Source organism: Gracilinanus agilis, chromosome 2 (assembly GCF_016433145.1).
Source record: "Gracilinanus agilis isolate LMUSP501 chromosome 2, AgileGrace, whole genome shotgun sequence".
In the NCBI taxonomy this organism is placed as follows: Eukaryota; Metazoa; Chordata; class Mammalia; order Didelphimorphia; family Didelphidae; genus Gracilinanus; species Gracilinanus agilis.
Genome location: NC_058131.1, coordinates 534,003,642 through 534,023,118, shown reverse-complemented (window position 1 = coordinate 534,023,118; position 19,477 = coordinate 534,003,642). Strand labels below are relative to the sequence as shown.

Here is a 19,477-nt window from a genome sequence, read left to right as displayed (position 1 = left end):
TTCCTTCCTTCCTTCCTTCCTTCCTTCCTTCCTTCCTTCCTTCCTTCCTTCCTTTCTTTCTTTCTTATCTTTTTTCCTCCCAGTTTTGAAAATATGAGCTTTTTTTTCCCCTTTCAGTTTGTTGTAAGAGCATGGAGTCTAGGGGTGGGGTGGGGGGTGGGGAAAGATGACCTTTCACCTGTGTAACCATAGCTCTTTCACTATCAGGTCATAAAATGAGGTATTTTGAGGTTACAAATGAGAGATATGCATTCAATCAATATAGTAAGAACATTCAAAAGAATAATACAGCAACATAAATGCACGTATTGTTTTATAACATATGGCTATTAAAGTTTAATTTAAAATGTGTATGAAAACATTGTATTTAGTACAATTCATTCTTATTTTTTTCTGTTTATCATAATTTGTTTTGAAACTGAATCATTTTGCAGATTCCCATATGCCTGTTGTGCTAATAAATTTTGAATAACCAAAAAAATGACTTTCTGGACTACAAATAAGGCTTGCAAAGTCATACACTACAATGTTGAATACAAAGGGCCAAAAGCTCCCAACCTAAGTTTTGCATTATGCATCAACCCTAAGATTTAACCTAGGATAAACGCGTGTGATTTCAGTCAATATCTCTGTTGACTTTGCCCTGAAGCAGATAATTAATCTTTCCCACAGAAAGCTACCTTAGACAATTCTGGGGGCCAAAATAGCAAACTATTATAAAGACCACTATTTCAGACATTTCCACTGCAATGTATAATCAAGCATGGTCTGTGTGTACACACACACACACACACACACACACACACACCAACAAAACAAAACAAAGAAACTATTGAGAATCTGCTCTGGAAATCCTAAATGACATTCTTTGCTGTGGCTTCTTTCTTAAGTCCAGCAACACTCCCAAGTGTGGAATAATTAATGTGGTGCTAAGCCAGGTATAAAATTCCCCATATCAAACTAGATTCTATTTTCCAATGGTAACACTGTTTCTTTAAACTGTAGTACAGAAAAGATTATTGATGCCCTAGTTCTTATTCATATAAGCTACCATATCCATCTTTAATCCCACCAAGATATGATTAAAAGGAACAAAATCCTACAGGAATCAAATCTATCAGCATTGAATAAGTTGGTACCGCCACCCAAGGCTTCTAGATTTTCTTCCTGCAGAACATAGTTGAATGTGTTACCCCCCCCCCCAAATAAGGGAAACAGCCACCTAAGACATGTCCAAATCTTTTATTTTCCCTGCCAAAAAAAATAAATGGCTGGAATGATAAAGCTATATACCTTAGGGGTTTACACAAGTATTCTCTGCCCCGAACCCTAGGGTCTTCTCTTTCTCTCCTCCCCTTCTCTCAGCCCCCTTCCTGCTATCTCCTTTGCCATAATTCAACTAACCCAACAGAACCAGTCAGTTTTAAATTTCAGTTGGGACCTTGGTGACCTGTTAATGAATCTACAGAGAGGAGAAAAACTCACAGTGTTGAGTTATGCCTGGTGTTGCTAGCTGACTTGGAGTCAGAAATGCTTGAAGCGTTAACGTAATTGCAAGAATGTGAAAAATGAAGCGCTGGGCTCCTGAGCAAAGCGAAAGGTCAAAGCAAGCCGCACACAAAACAAGTCTCTGGAAGATGGCCTCATTAGACCATTAAATCAGCTTCTCCTTTTTCTCTCTTTTGTAGAATGTTTAGGGTGTTGTATTTAATTAATAGATACATTTAACCCTTTCTAGCTCTGCAAATAGCTTTTATTTTGGAATGGGAGGGCAAAGGAGAAGAGGACAACACAAGAAAACTGAACCTGCTGAAAGTGCATTGCTATGCACACATGGATCTGACTTATAATCAAGTAGTAAGTGCTTGGTGGCAGATAGCAAGTCAGTTAGACTTATGGATCAATACACCATATAGTTTAGCTTTCCCTCAGACACATCGCAAACAGTGCGGATACCCTCTACTCAAAACAGGAATATTTTTCACAATTTGCTACCTACAGACCTTCTTCTCTATTTCATATCTAGATTACTTCAAAGTCTATTTAAATTTTGAATTTGCTTTAACCCATTTACAAGTTAATAGCTCCTCTATTCCAACCACTAGCATTCTCCTAGAACAACAGTCGTCCAAGGCACACTCCAGAGCATGAAGAAGTGAAAGCATCCCTTCATACCCCCACTTAAACTGGCACACACAGGAGATGACAGCTCAAGCTATTAACCTGTCCTCTACTCAGAAGCCTATCTAATGCTTAAATATTGGGGCTATAAACATAGTCATAATAGAAATGAAATAGACCTAGAAGATCAGACACCATCCAGTGTAAAATATTTAAAAGTAAAATCTATACACTTTCCTGGCCTACATTCAATAATGCATCTTCCCTTAAATTACCATTTTACCCATGGAAGAGTCATTCCTACCAAGAGCTAGCTTGCCCTATGTCTAGCCGGTGAGTTTGCAACAGTTACATCTATTCTAAATTAGATTTTGTCATCCTCCCTCAACCATTGGTTTGCCTTGGCTTTTAGGGCTTGGAACTATAGTTATCAACCCAACCATTCAGGAACGCTAAAATATAAATTGGGACACATCATTTGTAGGAATTTCCAAATTACCCTCCTACTTAATGGATTCCATAGAGAGAAACTGTGTAGCACTTCAAAAGCAAATAAGAAAAGACTTTTATTTTTTTTTTGCCTCCTCTCTGCCTTATTGGCTTAATCGCTTTTATGAAAGAAGCCTTTTATAATTGATATCATAAGCTAAATTCAGTCTTTATAGTATAATACAAATTTCTGAATCGAAGCTGGAAAATGGATCTATTGTTCTATTTACTTAGAGCACTTAAAAACAAACTGTAGGACCAAATTTATAAAAAAAAAAATTGGCAGGACTAATCAATTGTTTTTTGCAATGTAAGGCTAAATAATTTCACTTTGAATTTTTATTTTTTAAAAGTAAAGTATGTTAAGAAAAGGAAATACTGTCTCCCTAAATTAAAGCTGATTGAACTCTCCTGACTGCTGCTTTGTGTTTACACTAAGGTAGATGTCCTGATATCATAAAATGTTAAAGTTATTTTAGTCATGCCTACTTTGCAGAAGGAAAATGCTTGACCTTTTACCTTGCTCACTGCTGTTGTCTCCACTTTGGGAAGCATGGCCCCCACTGGAGGGCCCTGGGGTGCCTGCTGAGTGTGTTGAGGTTGCATCATCATGGTCTCTCCAAGATGAAGGATTCTGGTGTCAGGATGCCAAGGAAATTTTTCCCCCAGTTTTCATTCCAGTCATAAATGAAGACCCAAGGAGCAAAGAGTTGGAAGAGGAGAGAGAGAGAGAGAGAGAGAGAGAGAGAGAGAGAGAGAGAGAAGGGAGAGAGAGANCAATCCCTGTCTTCTCTGATGAGGGTGCCTTCCTCCTCCCTTCATTTTACTTTTTAAAAAATTAGTTAATCCCTTCTTTGGGGTATACAAGGATTTTGGTTGCTTTGGGCTTTTATTGGAGCTGGATTTGTTTGTTTCTCTTGATTCTTTTCCTTCTTCCTTACTTTCTGCACTGTCCTGGAGAAGTTGTTTGTAGAGGCAGCAGGGTGATTTGCGATGATAATTTGTCAAGTTTCCTGGATCTGGGCGACTTGTAGTGCTAGCAAATTGTTTGTTTGATGTGGTGACCGGTGCCTTTTCTGCCTTACAACCCTATAATCTATGCAGCTGAGGAAGAAAATAGAGGCAGGAAAGCTGAGGAGGATGTGAAGAGGATTGGAGGGGGGGGGCGGTACAGGCAGGAGGATGTGGGGGGGGGGGAAGAATTCTTTTAGGGGGAAAGTGAGTACTGATTTTTATCTTCTCCCATACAGATGACAGAGTTGAGAATTACTGGCAATTTTACATCGTGGTAGTGGGGGAAATAAGGATGGGGGCTCACTGAAGAGAGTTTATAATGCTTTTGCTCTATAACAACTTATTGTCAGAATATGGACTTATTGCCAAATGCCTGAAGCATCTTCATAATAAAAGACAGTAACCTTGATGAACCAATTATTAACAATGTATTACAGAAAGCTGGAGAGAATTATGATTGGGTAACCATAGGTTAGTGGTTGATTTTAACACTTTAACAGTTGGCGAAGGAGTAGGGTGGGTATAGTAAAGGAGCACTTGTGTTTGTCAGGCAAGGGAAGGAGGTTTCTTTCTATTCTGTTTTTTAATTCTATTTTGGAACAGATCTAGTGAATCTGATGCTTTAAAAAACATATGTAGTGAGACTGAAAATTTGAAAAAGCAATGAGAAGAGAGATTGCAGCTGGTAGTGAAGGAAAGAGTGGCTAGGTTAAAAAAGAGTGGGTGTGAACTACAGTTTATTTATAGGAACTCAGCCTTAGGGGTGGGGAGAAGGGGTTTACACAGATTAGATTCAATTGAACTCATAACCTAAATGATATAATCTAATAACCCAGTGGTTGAAATATTAATTTAACACTTGATGTGAACTTAAGCCCTGAAAATTGTTCTTTGAAGTAGGAAGATAGTTTTCCTCTTCCCTCAACCTCTCCCATCCCTAGGAGTTAAGATTAAGGGGATTTGAATTCAAGGAGCAGAAACTTCTATAGTTGCCCTCCTTAACTCTACCCCTCTTTGAAAAAAAAAAAAGAATATGAATTGAATTTTATTTCACACATATAAATTTATATATACACATATGAATCCCATGCATATATGTATACACATATGAATTTAATACCTAACTTTTATACTAAATGGGAGGGAAGAATAAGAATGAGATTAAATGTTATATATTTAAATATACATATATATATATGTATGTATGTATACCTGAGATGATTGAGATGCACAAATTCTGAGACAAATAAATGCACCAGGATTGAAAGCTTTCTAATCTATTTCTTCTATTGTCTTTTGATATGGGGTGGAGGGGTTGGGGGACACTTTTAGGGAGCTATTTTACATTGTGAGTTTATTAAGTGAAATCAAATCAGTTACAGCAGTGACTGAAAGTTTATTTGCTGATCTGCTCTGTGATTTGTGGATGTGGTCTATGAGGCATGACGTTTGCTTCCAAAATGTGTTTGTTTGTTTTTAGTGTTTCATGACCCCCAATCCACATGCATATGTATCATTAGGGGAATGGGAATGGAAGGGAGAAACCTAATTGCATGGATTGCAGAATTGGAGAAGTGTATTGGTCCTGTGGAACACAGATCTCTTCTAATTTCTTTTAAAGGGATCCCAACTTGCTGGCTTTATAGTAGAAGTTCTTGACAACAGTTTTTTTTTGTTTTTTCCCCAAGAGATTATGTAGAAATAGAACAGGCTTGTGTTTATATTTAAGAGATTAGATAGATTAGCCTGTTTAGGATTTCAGTTGATGAAAAATACTTAAGCCAATCTGAGATACTCTAAGATGATATTTAATATTTAAATTAATATGCCACAAGGAAGGGACTAGTTTGGAAGTTACTATTTTTATGATTTAACAAATATCTTAGCTAAAAAAAAAAAAAGAATTCTGCATATTGGCTATGGTGAAGTCATCCTCACCACCCCCCCCCAAAAAAACCCAAAACATACACACAGACACAAATTGAAGCAAACATGACAACTGATTTATCTCAAATCCATTTCTATTTGTCACCTCTTCTTAAAAGAGGCAAACTATAACTTTACCCTCTCTACCTCCTTATATGTTTGGAGATGAAACAATAATCTATTCCACCATCACCCCATCCCTAGTGGCAATGAAAAGTATGCCTCCCTCAGTGAGATTCTACTGGACACTTGTTGACTTGACTTGACTTAGGATGTTGGGTGATATAAGTGAATAACCATTTCTAGACTCTCTGAGGCCTCCATTTGCTCCATTTCAGAAGTAATATTATACAACCTGTACATTTACGGTGCTTCTTCCTGGAGCTATCTTCCCCTAAAAGAGCAAAAATTTACTTTCAGTTTAGATTTCCCTTCTTCAGGCCTCTGCCCTGTACACCCATCTCCAGCACAGAAAAAAAAATTAAATTAAAAAACCATTTTTAAAGCCAAACCATCACTGCAATAGCACCTGAAAAGTAACCCCAGTAGAAAAAATCAGCATTCAAATGTATCTCAACTAAACATCCAGATTTACTCTTTTTTTAAAATTTGCTTTGATATACATATTTAATACATAGCCCCAGGCTGGATCTTATTTGGTAAAAGTTGGTGTTGAGGTGATAGGGAGCCACTTCAAGAAGGACAGAGACAGCATATGTTTTCCCTGTTTTATCTGTTGGCCCACTGTTCTGATCCACTGAGTTTCCTCATGGTTTTATTTGCACATGAAATACTGAGAGTATTTCGACTTATTGGCTATGAATAATGACAGCTAAAAAGAAATGTAGTTTAATTTGTTGTGCGCCAAGGTTTCTCTTGTGGAGGTGACAGTTTGTGACAGCTCTTTGACACCCCCAAAACACATACACCTCTATCTTATGAAGTGTTAGTCAGCTACACTGCATGCCTGCGTGTGTATGTGTGAGCGAGCGCGTGTGCGTGCAAGAGTACATGAGTGTGTGTCTGTGGGTTGTGGGAGGTGTGGGGAAAGGGGGCAGCTGAAGAATATTAGGTACTAATACAGCTTTCAGTAGTATTCCTGTTAGCAGATATTAAAACAGAAAGGAATCACAAGAAATAGCAGAAGTACGAGTGTTACTGGGGGACTTTTAAGAGTGGTTTTTAGAGGTTGTGAACTCGACTGCTACAGTGCCAAACTGCCCAACTCCATAATTTATATAGGAAAACTTGTCTCCTCAGAAGTAATACAGTTACAAGGAAAGCCATCGGATTCATAGTTTTACTTGCAGTAATAAATATATTGAATTTATCTTACTGAAAACCAGCATAATAAACATAAAAAGACAAGGAAACTTGGAAATCAAGCAGTATCCATTCGAGTCACTGGAAATTCACAATTTTGGTTATCACTCCATTATGTTTAGTAAATATAATAGCACATAATTATCATTTGCATTTTTAACACTGTAATTATATTTTAAGTGTTCAAAAGTATTAGCTGCAGGTAGGAAACAGGCAATTATAGTCACACTCTGGCTCAACCAGAACATTAGGGGAGAAAAGATAAAGAGGAAAGAAAAAAGAACTGGACTCCTGCTGTAGTTCATGTCAATTTTCTCAGTCATTCAGATTTATCATATTTACAATAAACATGTCAAAAAAATCAATTTTTAAAAAATAGATCCTACTTGAAAACTCTCTTTGCTATTGAATATCCATGACTTTTTTTCAGTCTGTAATCTTTCAGAAAACTTAAAGATATTTTCATTTTATTTTGCACATAGCTTTGCCTGTTGACAAATGAAATATAATGATTTCTTCCCTGAGCCAAGTTCAGAGCTTGCTTGATATTAGTGTGGTTGCATATAATCTTCAAAATTAATGAGAAAAAGCAACTCTATTTTGATATGTAAGAGAAAATATATCCATTCAGTTCAGTGCAGGTATCTTAAATTTATGTCAATTTGAAGATTAATATCATTATTCATGTTAACATTTATATTTTAAGATTATAACATGCTATGGTCTTTATATAAAATGTATGAATATATGCAAGTTTTTGTTATTTCCATGAGGCTTTTCAAATTGGTGTGGGATTAGAAAATGAATGACTTCTTTCAGAGATGAAAACTCCATATAAACTTTATCTGGGCTGGAATATATAAGCAAGGGTCCTGAGATAAAAGTCTGCTGCAAATTCTATTGGGAACAAGATGATGTACAAAAAAGAAAAAAAAAAAAACAACCCTCTTGTTTTATTAAACATCAAAGGGGAAAACAAATGTGTATTATGATTAAAAATAATGCTAACATTTTAACTTACCAAAACTGTCTTAGTCCCATTGTAAATTAGATTTGATAAAATATTATAGGCGGCTTAGGAGAACTTCAAGAATATTCCACTTATGGGCCAACACTTGGGATGCTTCTTAAGTATATGTTTGGGGAGGTGAGAGAGGACACTTAAAGACTTGATAGTCAATAGCTTTCATGTCAATTTCCTGTCAAGTATAATTACACTATTTAAATCATTAAAGGTTATGAGGTTGAGAGCTTTTAAAAAATGTAATTGTGATCAGATGACCTAAAACAAAGTTTCATTTGACAACAGCTAGTTGGACACTGTTGAAAAACTGTTTTTTATTAATTCATTTTGTCTTTTTCTTCAATTTCATTGTTCTTTGGAAGGTACCCCCCTCTCCAAAGTTCTACCCGATTTATAGCATAATACAAGTCATATATCCCTTGAAGAAACATATCTAGTAAACGGGAGGGCCATTCACAGAGTATTCTGACTTTATGGTAGTTGGTGGATTATTGACAATGCCTCACTTATTTTTTCTAAACCCTTATTGAATAGATGAGAGAAGATCCAAGAACTATTTATAGTCTTTAAGAAAATCTCACATTTTAGAAATGTCCCATATTCTTTCTAAAACTCCTGTCAAGTTCAGAGTTGCAAAAGAGGGAAATTTTCAATTTTTTTTTTTTGTAACTAGGCTGAAAATATTTGCCAATACTTTTTGGAAACAAACACTTCAGAATATGAGATCTTCAGTGTTAATCTTAATTTTTTTTTCTCTCCTTGTTTTAATTATGTAATGTCAAGAGGAACAAAAGGTATCATTTCCTAAAAAATGTGTTAGTCGCTCCACTTTGTTTTGATATTATACCCCTTGCCTTTTATTATTAACAGATATATTAAGTTAAATCAGTTTTTCATGCTCTATTTGCTTATTTGGAAATATCTTACTATATGTTTACCATTGCTGTTTACCAAGTAGTCCTTAAGAATCTGTATACTAAGTTATTTTTATTCCATTTTCCAAAGGAATATGTGATTTTTGGTTCAATGAATATACTATGGTATAGCTATGCAGGCTAGGGGGAAAAGTACATCTTAACATTTGTTATTAAGAAAAGTTTTGTGTACTTATAAGAGCTACCTTTAAACTTGTGGGTAAGATGAGTTTCAAAATATCTTAAAGAGGCCTTGTAGTATAAACCGTTTCTTTTTTTCTGAAGAAGGATGACACATTTTACTTTTTTCAGCTTTCCATTTACACAAAAGACTTGTACTTTTTGACCCATTGTCCTTTGGCAATAGAAGACAAGTGAAAAGTATTAGAGAGTTTAAACAATAAGATGTCTATGAATAACTAGGACTTAATTCACATTATCTGATAGCAAACATACCTGAGAACCTGCCTTCCCCAGTAATGTTATAATAGTCTAAAATGCTTGAAGTTTTCAACAGATTTGCAGCATCGGCAAAAGACAAGCACGTCAGATTTGCTTCATCTGCCTAGAGACTCTTGTCTTCTCCCAGCTCTTTTCTAGATTTAGCAAAATTCAATGATCGTGCTAAATCAATTTTTTTTTAACTTTCAAGGGAGAAAACACTGGCAAAATTGTGTTTCCTCGGGAAGACTGTGTGTGTAAATGAGAAACAGCGGATAGCAGCAGAGTGATCTCTTGTGGCCCTGTGACTACAAGCTTTTCCCATATTGTCTCCTGCTTTTATATTAATTACAACTTGCATTATCAGCTGTGAGTCTGTAGCCCAGCAAATAGAAAATACTGCCCCCTGAGACCTAGCTTCTTGTATCTATTTTCCATCTCTTTCTCTTGTACTCCACTCAGTATTCACTGCTTTTCTCCTGGTAACTCTGCTCTTTAACGCAATTAGGTAAGAGTAAGGAGAGTACCATATTTGACTCCCAATTATTAAAACCATTGGGAATAGGAACATATATGTATTCCTGGCTTCTTGTATCTTTACAATAGAAGGTTAGGCTTAATGATGAGGTGCCAGGTACAGATTCGGATTCATTTACATATGTGTGTACAGAAATCATACATATGATGTTGCCTATACACAGTGTATATGAAGTGTATATTAGCATGATTGTTTTACTTCAGATTGAATGTGATCATTTCTCCCTTTAATCCTCAATGTATATACATACATGAGTTGCAGAGACATCTCTAGCCATCTCTGCAAAGCATAATAATCTATGTAATGAAAGCAAATTGATATATCCATCAGGAGCAATACTTTTAGGAACTATATTTTCTGTATGTCAGTTTTGTTTCCGGAACCACAAAACTTTTGCATATCGTTGGGCAGAAAGCCAGGAAGTTTATTCTTGAGGGATATAAACGTAGGAAAAAGGAAAAAAAGGAGTTGGGATGCACATAGATATTTCAACCCAAGAATGAGTGATATCGGGGTAACAGGACATGCTTTGTCAGTTCATATTGTCTACAGGTTTAATGCCACCAAGGAGAAGCTTAATTTGCCAGATCTTTAAATCTCTCTGTACATGATTCCATCTTGTCTGTAACTAGAGGGAACAACTATGGTCTAAGCACAATCTTTGAAGACCTAACATTCCTGGAGAACCACAGGTCCAAATTTTTAGGAGAGGGACTTGTTCTTCATTCTTTTAAAGTAGATAACTATCACACAATTTAGTGTTTGTACATATCTGAAACTCACCCGTAAGATGCTCTTGAGGCACTTTGTGACTCAAACATCTTAGGATACTTTATAGAGGAGACTTACGGTTTGGTTGTTTTGCCGTTTGTTAGTGGAGGGGAGAAGAAAGAGAAAAGAGGGAGCACAGGTTACTTTGGTGAACTGACTGAAAACTTTGGGCAACTGCAGGTCTAACTCATCTCTAGAACCCATCCTTTTTGAAAGTCATATTGGCTCATGTAGATGATTTTTTTCTGTCTCTTTCTCTTAACTAAACATTGCCAAATTGTTTTTCCCAAGAAAACCATCTCAAGAAATCTGATGAATTCTAAATCAATACAGTCTGTCTTTCTGTAACATGGTCTTTAAATGTAGGTCAAAACTCATCTCTGACTGGTGGAGACAAGCGAGTGTTTTCCATAGCGGGAAGTCCTCAGCTATTCATTCCAAACCAGTCCATTTTCCAAACCTATGGCCATATTTGAAAGAATACATAATAGTGATGAGATGACATTTGCCTTTAAATGTAGCTGAAGTGTTAGTGGTTAATTACTGTAATTTTCATTGAGGTAAGATGCTTTCCTAGCAGCTCCCTTAATCAAAGAGCCTACCGTACTTAACATCATTTGCTGTGCACACTAAAAAAAAAAATTAGCCTAGGTGAACATGTTGCAGTTATTACATTTTCTAAAAGGAAGACTCTTGCCCGATGTTGTTGCAGGGCTAAACTCATGCCAGTCTATTGTTTCTTTCCTCTTTTCATGTAATTCTTCCAGTTCTTTATCTGATTACCATCCGGCAAACAGCTGACTCTAAGAGGCTACAGAGGGCTGAAGAGCCCCTGTCTGCTGTTTGCCTTCAGCTTGAAGCTATTTGAGTGGTTTCCTAACTCAGAGATTAAAAAGAAGAGCTCATAGGCACAACTCTGTCTTAATCTAGACAGTGAAGAAACTTGTTTTTATTTCCATTTTATTTCCTTCTGTTGTTCCATTCTTCTACCCTACTTTTAACATGAATATGTATATATATATGTTATATATATATATATTATATTCATATAGTGTGTACATTCAAGACATTTCTGCTCTATGATTTCCTTTGTTTCCATTTCTGCTTTTTGTTACTTAGTAATGGTAATGGGATTCTGTTTTTTCATATAGTTATCTATCATTACCCTTCCATAAAGCTTTTGGTTAGTAAGTTTAATGAATTAAAAAAAAAAAAAAGAAATGTCATGTTAATTCCCAAACTATTCTTTCCCAGTATTTTGTTTTGTTTTTTGTCTGTTTGTCTTCCCAGTTTTTGACAGTTCTTCAAAGAGAAAATAAGCTTGTTAGTTGTTGTTGTTGTTGTTTTTATAAGAAGATATTATGTCTAGGCTTGCAAGAGAACTTTTGAGTTCTGTACTTTACAATGCTGATTTGATGTGGAAACTAAACCCTGTCTAAATTTTTTTTTAAATCAAATGGATGAACTATATATAGTAGCAGTTTGGTGAGATTACTTTCAGATGGCTCCAAATATTTACATACGGTGTATAAATAGCATGTGTATGCTTGCTTGAAGCTTTATTGATTGATTTATGTTGGGATGGGCATCATTTGCTAAGGTTGGCATTATTGTTGGGATTCTCTTTTGGGAGCTGCTGAAGGGATGCTTCTGAAAGTTGCAGCCAAGTGCTTAATTTAGGTTGTTGCATACAGGTGACAAGTTGTGCAGGTCCAGCCCTAAGGCTGATCTGTTTCATGTGTTCTTACTCTCCTTTTCTGCCAGAGGAAATTCCATCTCTTGCCTGCCTTCATGTGGTGCTGATAAAGCCTTTCCTGTACATTAGAATTCCTGTTTTCCTTTAAGCAACAGCAGGGTATTGGGAATGATCAGGAAAGGGGAGGAGGACCAGGAGAATACACTCAGCAAAAGTAGCACTGTGCTATAATTATTTTCCTCACTTTTCCCCTTTAGATAACTAGTTATTTTCCCCCTCCAATAAAACTAGTGGGCAATCAGCTAAAATTGACTGGCTGGCTAGTACATGGAATTGAAGTGGCTATTCTTGCCATTTTCCTAGTCCAGGTCTGATGTATTCTCATTTTATTAGACTTTATATTAAAGCTGAAATAAATTAATAAAATTATATATAGCATGTCTATATGTATTGTGTATTATATGCTATAGTCAGTTAATTTTTCAGTGAATCCTTCTTTAAAGAGTTGCTAATACCAGATTGGGATTCTCTGAAACATTTCAGAATGATTATAAAATACCTAGAGTAAGAACTTTATCTGGAAATATGACCAACTTTCTAGAAGTTGAGTCCTTGGTTAACACCTTAAGAGAAATGTTACTAATTTTTCTAAGCAATTTCTTTTTTCCACTTTGTTTTTCTATGTGCCTACTTAAGCTATATTATGCAAATGTGTTAGTGTTGTATCAGCATATTATAATTCTGATTTTGCAAATACTAATGTGTTTCTCTCTCTCTCTCTCTCTCTCTCTCTCTCTCTCTCTCTCTCTCTCTCTCTCTCTCTCCCTCTCTGTCTCTGCCTCTCACTCTCTTTCCCCCCGTCCTCCCCTCTTTTTTCTTTATCTCTCTGCTCTCTTCCCAATCTTCTTCCTTCCCTTTCCTGACCCGTTTTGACAGTACGATGAGCTTCCCCATTACGGCGGGATGGACGGAGTAGGGGTGCCGGCTTCCATGTACGGAGACCCTCACGCTCCACGGCCGATTCCCCCGGTTCACCACCTGAACCACGGGCCGCCGCTCCACGCCACTCAGCACTACGGAGCCCACGCCCCGCACCCCAATGTCATGCCCGCCAGCATGGGATCTGCTGTCAATGATGCCCTGAAACGGGACAAGGACGCAATCTATGGGTAAACCCTATCTCCTGGGCCAAGTTTGCTGAATGGATTGGGGTGGGGGGAGGGTTGCTAACTGTTCATATTTGTGTGTTGGCTGGGGGCACTTGAGCTAGGAATGGAGAAGGAAAAGGATGGTAATCCTTGTCCCACGAAATGCAAAAGAGGAGGCGGACGTGTTCAGTGAATTAGGTACTATTATCTTTCTCCCTACACAGCACCCCGGTCACCAAGAAACTATTCCGCCGCCCCCCCCCCCCTTGTGATCCATGCCTGTTTTAATCCCTAGAAAATTGACGGAGACTCATCTTAATGTATAAAACTCCTGCTGAAAGGTTAAGTTTCTGTTCTTTTGGATGGACCCTAACCAGAGAGAGGCCAAGGAAAGGGCAAAGTTTCCTGCAAATAAGGCACAACTCCCCCCCCCCTTTTTTTTTCTACCGAGGCTCTGGTAGTCACTAAATTCAACTGGAGCCAGGAGACGGGTAGTTCCACTTGGCCAGGAAACCTAGATCCACTACTTCTTAGTTCTCTACAAATAAAGGGGCAGACAATTGAACTCGGACTGTGGAGTTAAAGGGGCAGGGGTCCTTTGCAAAGAGGGAAAAAAATGTTCTTGGGAGATTGTGGAGATGTCTTTAAATGACAATTTCAGAGAGTTTAGAAGGAGCTGGGGGAAAGGGATGGGGGTGCACTACAGCTGAAGTGTAATAAACGTATACTGCCTCTCGGGGGCTGAACGTAAGTGGGGAAAAGAGGTGGGATGGGGGAGGTATTAGGGGACGTTTGGTAAACATCAACTTACCCTGAAGCAAGAGACAGCTAACATCCCAGTTAAAAAGCGGAGTTAGGCTTTGAGAAACACAAAGAACAAACACTTTCTAAAAGTTCATAAGCAACCATTTTTGCCTGCTATAAACCCGGGGTAAAATAGTTCTGTGAATTTGGCGGGCGGGGGGTGGGGGTGGGGTCTTTCCGTGTTTTTACCAATATTATTATTGCCTTGTCTCGTTATTTTGACTAGACAGCAAGCAATTGTACTAGGAGGACTGGGGGGAAACACTTCCTTTGAAGTCCGTGTGTCTATGTGTAGCTTCATGTTTTCTTTGGGACCTCATGAAAACAGGCCCTTTAAACAGTTTTTGATTCGACAGTTTTTCCCTTTTAAGGTACAATATCACAGTGGTCAAGAGGTTAGGCTTTCTCTGTTATACGCGAATGGACCTGGATCAGCCCATCACCACTGTTAATGTGAGATCCCTGCTTGTTTAATTGGTTTTTAAAGTTGCTGCTTTTTTCATTTCGTGGCAAAGTGTCCGCAGGGCTTCTCTGACCCTAGATTGTAGGAGTTTAAGCCAGTGGAAACGGCTAGGGACTTAGCTTTATCCCCCACCCCCTTTCTACTTTCGGCATTGGCCCAGCTCACTGACGACACTTTAGGGCTGTGCAGAGCAATGAGTGTTTGTATATGAAACCCCCTCAAAACTTGTTGATTACAGTTCTTCCTCCTTCCCCCTTGCACCCCCATCTCTCTGTGTGTGTCTTTGTGTGGTGCTACCCGTTAGGCACCCGTTGTTTCCTCTGTTAGCTCTGGTCTTTGAGAAGTGCGAGCTGGCGACCTGTACTCCCCGGGAACCCGGAGTGGCCGGCGGAGACGTCTGCTCCTCCGACTCTTTCAACGAGGACATCGCAGTCTTCGCAAAACAGGTCTAAACAATCTTGACCTACTCTTCTCCCCTCTAGCTATGGCCCAGACTCTTTTGCACTCTCCCTTCCTAAGGGCTTTACTTTTAAAGCGGATTCAAAAGGCTGGGGGGAGGGGGGACAAGAGGAGAAGACAGAAACACCAACTGGCCCCTACCTCCGCTCCACTTTTTCATCCGCCTCTCCCTTCTCTCCTTCTTAGTGCCTGGAGGCAAATTGGAACTCAAGATAAATGTAGGTGTTTGTTTTTCCCCCCAGCGAGAAATACTAGGGCTCGACCCTTGAATTAAAATTGACCTACTTCTCATCTGGCGACTGGCTCCCTTCCTTACAAATATCTCCTTAATCAAGAATTGGAGTAAGGGGGTGTCAGTGGTCCACTGACTGAGAAGGTGGAAGTCCCTCTACCCTGGACTATTCAGGAAAGGTAGGGAGGTGAGAGAATAAAATCCGAAATGGATTAAAGGACAGTGAAAGTGAGCAATAATGGCTTTAGGCCTAGGTTGTAGATTGGGGGCTCCAGCTCCCCTCAAATGGCTTTTGGTTCAGAGAATTTTTCCCTAACTGATCCTTACACCTTTAATGTTCTGACCTGTTCCTCGTGTTGTAGCCTTTCCTATCCTTTATTCCCTGCCCTTATTCACCTTAATATATAGCCTTACAAGAAAACCCCAATTCATTCCGCTACAGTGGTATAAAAGGGAGCCGTAATTTATGCTCATTTTCCTGCTTCTTATAGGTTCGCGCTGAAAAACCACTTTTTTCCTCAAATCCAGAGTTGGACAATTTGGTAAGATTCGATTTTTCTGTTTTCCCAGTCTCCTACCTCAATCACCCCTTGGCTTTCTTTAGCCCCCTAGATCTTTACTGTAGCTTCTGCCATTCTCAAAAAAAAAAAAAAAAAAAAAAAAAAAAAAAAAAAAAAGCTCTCTTTGGAGTACTTGAGGGCAAGAGATCGTTAAAAAATTAAAAAGAAAAGAAAAGTGATCCTGTTAAGAGTCCGAGGTCTGACGATCCTGGGGAAGTGACCAGAGAGAAGAGGAAGGTTCGACTAGGAACCAGAACTCGGGAAGGGGATAGTTTGGGGAGAGAGGGAAGCCAGCAGGACGATTAAGAACGGAATCTAACTAGCTTCACTTTCAGAGTGAACCGGGGAGAAGTGTAGCTACTTCCTTTGTATTGCAAAGGCCGCTTGCAGAGCCTCGGTCAGCTAAAGCCAAGGAAGTAACTGCAGAGCGTAGTCGAGCTCCGCGTGAGGGGGAAGGGAAGGGAGAGGACCTTGCTGGTCAGTTTTAACTGCAATTCTTTTGCTAATTTGGATGATTTCAATATTAAAAGTACTACGATCTTCTTTGAAAGATGTTTGCTCTCTATTCATCCTGAGCATTTCCTTTTTTATCTTGGGGGGTTGAAATTTCTTTAGTGCGCTAGCCCCTACTGCTCGGCTCTGGGGTGAGTGTTTTGTTTGTGTGTATGTGTGTGTGCTGGGGGTGGGAGGGCGAGAGGATAGGAAAGAGTGTAGGGCAGAGAAAGAAAAGGATATTGACACCAGACAGGCCTCAGTAGAACCCTGCTTGCCAGTAGAGACGACAAAATGAATATGACAAAAAATAAAGTACCTTAGCTTTGGTTCAAGTTGATCTGAGTGACTGGATGAAGCCTGACGACTGAGTGATGGAAAATTCATAGCAATGTTTTCCCCTCCAGCCCTTTTTCTGGTCCATTTGGGTTCTTCCCAGACTTCAGGCTTTCAGTCACCATGCCTTCCCACTAGCCCGACCAATTTCCCACCTCCAAACCCCATTCTTCTTTCTTATCCACTTTCACAAACCTAATTCTAATTTCAAAACTTTCTTACAGATGATACAAGCAATTCAAGTACTGAGGTTTCATCTTCTGGAGTTAGAAAAGGTAAGCAAAAAGAGAGTGGAAATATCACAGTCTACCTTGTCATGTCCAATTCCCCCTCTAGTTGAGCTTTGATTTTTAAGAGACATTGGCCAGAGAGATTGGGCCCCAGGGGCATCTCTCTCAGGGTTGATATATTGTAGTCAGTGCAAGAAGATAATAGGGGCTGCCCCCAAACCATGCCAATCAGAGGGGGCCTTTTCTTCAAAAGGTCCTTTAACCAGGTTCTTTATTTGGTATCGGAGAACATAAGAGAGGTGGAGAGCGGATAGCATAATTTGGTCAATGTATTTTTAATTGTTCCTTCCCAGGACATCTCCCCTCCCACTCCATCCCCCAAATACAGGATTAGTTTGAAATGCAAGTAAACCAGTGGTTTAACCAAATACCCAGTCTTTCCTTTTCTCCATTAACCCCAGCTCATCTCCTCATCAAGAAATGCATATAGATTTATGAGTACAGAATTCCCTGCCATAGGCATTTTACAATCTATATATTTATCCCAGTTCGAACAAATCTGCTAGAAATTTTGAAGCAGTGCTTTGCTGACATAAATTCTCTAGAGGGATCTCAAGTCCGATAGTTTTAATATTTTGATGTTATCATCTAATGGGATTTGCCTCTCAAAAAAATCCCAGTTTGAACTTACTATTTCAATTTCTTTCTTTTTCTTTTGTGTTTTAACTTCTTGTTTTGGGTAGTCTCTGGAGAATAATATATGCTGCAACAATTTCTCTATTGTTTCCTCGACTTTGACTATTACACCCCTTAATTAGAGTTACTCCAGGGATGCCTCACATTGTCCTTCTTCCTAAACATAACCCTTATACTGTATTTCTTCTTAAAACACACACACACACACACACACACACACACACACACACACACACACAAAGAATAACAAAATAATCATTTAAAAAAACTTATATGACCCTTCTTTTTTTTTTCTTTTTTTTCCCCAAGGTCCACGAGCTGTGCGATAACTTTTGCCACCGGTACATTAGCTGTTTGAAAGGGAAAATGCCCATTGACTTAGTTATTGATGAGAGGGATGGCAGCTCCAAATCTGACCACGAAGAGCTCTCAGGATCTTCCACAAATCTAGCTGACCATGTAAGTCTTGTTGAACTCTGACATTCTGGTATTTGAAAAAGCCTGTAGGTGACTTGTATATATATTACCTGTTGTACAATCCCTGTCTTCTCTGATGAGGGTGCCTTCCTCCTCCCTTCATTTTACTTTTTAAAAAATTAGTTAATCCCTTCTTTGGGGTATACAAGGATTTTGGTTGCTTTGGGCTTTTATTGGAGCTGGATTTGTTTGTTTCTCTTGATTCTTTTCCTTCTTCCTTACTTTCTGCACTGTCCTGGAGAAGTTGTTTGTAGAGGCAGCAGGGTGATTTGCGATGATAATTTGTCAAGTTTCCTGGATCTGGGCGACTTGTAGTGCTAGCAAATTGTTTGTTTGATGTGGTGACCGGTGCCTTTTCTGCCTTACAACCCTATAATCTATGCAGCTGAGGAAGAAAATAGAGGCAGGAAAGCTGAGGAGGATGTGAAGAGGATTGGAGGGGGGGGGCGGTACAGGCAGGAGGATGTGGGGGGGGGGGAAGAATTCTTTTAGGGGGAAAGTGAGTACTGATTTTTATCTTCTCCCATACAGATGACAGAGTTGAGAATTACTGGCAATTTTACATCGTGGTAGTGGGGGAAATAAGGATGGGGGCTCACTGAAGAGAGTTTATAATGCTTTTGCTCTATAACAACTTATTGTCAGAATATGGACTTATTGCCAAATGCCTGAAGCATCTTCATAATAAAAGACAGTAACCTTGATGAACCAATTATTAACAATGTATTACAGAAAGCTGGAGAGAATTATGATTGGGTAACCATAGGTTAGTGGTTGATTTTAACACTTTAACAGTTGGCGAAGGAGTAGGGTGGGTATAGTAAAGGAGCACTTGTGTTTGTCAGGCAAGGGAAGGAGGTTTCTTTCTATTCTGTTTTTTAATTCTATTTTGGAACAGATCTAGTGAATCTGATGCTTTAAAAAACATATGTAGTGAGACTGAAAATTTGAAAAAGCAATGAGAAGAGAGATTGCAGCTGGTAGTGAAGGAAAGAGTGGCTAGGTTAAAAAAGAGTGGGTGTGAACTACAGTTTATTTATAGGAACTCAGCCTTAGGGGTGGGGAGAAGGGGTTTACACAGATTAGATTCAATTGAACTCATAACCTAAATGATATAATCTAATAACCCAGTGGTTGAAATATTAATTTAACACTTGATGTGAACTTAAGCCCTGAAAATTGTTCTTTGAAGTAGGAAGATAGTTTTCCTCTTCCCTCAACCTCTCCCATCCCTAGGAGTTAAGATTAAGGGGATTTGAATTCAAGGAGCAGAAACTTCTATAGTTGCCCTCCTTAACTCTACCCCTCTTTGAAAAAAAAAAA

At 38.6% G+C, this 19,477-nt stretch overlaps 2 protein-coding genes across 2 annotated transcripts in view; one reads left to right on the top strand and one right to left on the bottom strand.

Moving 5' to 3' along the window:
• Nucleotides 1–7,340, bottom strand: part of LOC123234091 (homeobox protein Meis2-like) — a gene marked incomplete at its 5' end in the record, with an annotated part of 217,243 nt that extends 209,903 nt beyond the window's left edge. Inside the window, 2 exons of the mRNA XM_044660037.1 lie at nucleotides 3,130–3,244; nucleotides 7,260–7,340. Coding sequence (XP_044515972.1) covers nucleotides 3,130–3,244; nucleotides 7,260–7,340 — 196 coding nt within the window. The remainder of the gene's footprint in view (nucleotides 1–3,129; nucleotides 3,245–7,259) is intronic.
• Nucleotides 7,341–13,185: 5,845 nt separating this feature from the next.
• Nucleotides 13,186–18,157, top strand: LOC123234090 (homeobox protein Meis2). The gene is made up of 5 exons (XM_044660036.1): nucleotides 13,186–13,426; nucleotides 14,977–15,118; nucleotides 15,855–15,905; nucleotides 16,976–17,026; nucleotides 17,987–18,157. Exons 1-5 carry the CDS (start codon nucleotides 13,221–13,223, stop codon nucleotides 18,155–18,157), a joined length of 621 nt encoding a protein of 206 aa, XP_044515971.1. The 5' UTR covers nucleotides 13,186–13,220.
• Nucleotides 18,158–19,477: the final 1,320 nt, after the last annotated feature.

What these genes read in the sequence shown, in the direction of transcription:
- LOC123234090 (XM_044660036.1), top strand. Translation starts at nt 13,221, where the DNA reads ATGGACGGAGTAGGGGTGCCGGCTTCCATGTACGGAGACCCTCACGCT. An exon ending in TCGCAGTCTTCGCAAAACAG is followed by an intron (nt 15,119 to 15,854) that starts GTCTAAACAATC and finishes TGCTTCTTATAG; the next exon opens with GTTCGCGCTGAAAAACCACT. An exon ending in ATCTTCTGGAGTTAGAAAAG is followed by an intron (nt 17,027 to 17,986) that starts GTAAGCAAAAAG and finishes TTTTTCCCCAAG; the next exon opens with GTCCACGAGCTGTGCGATAA.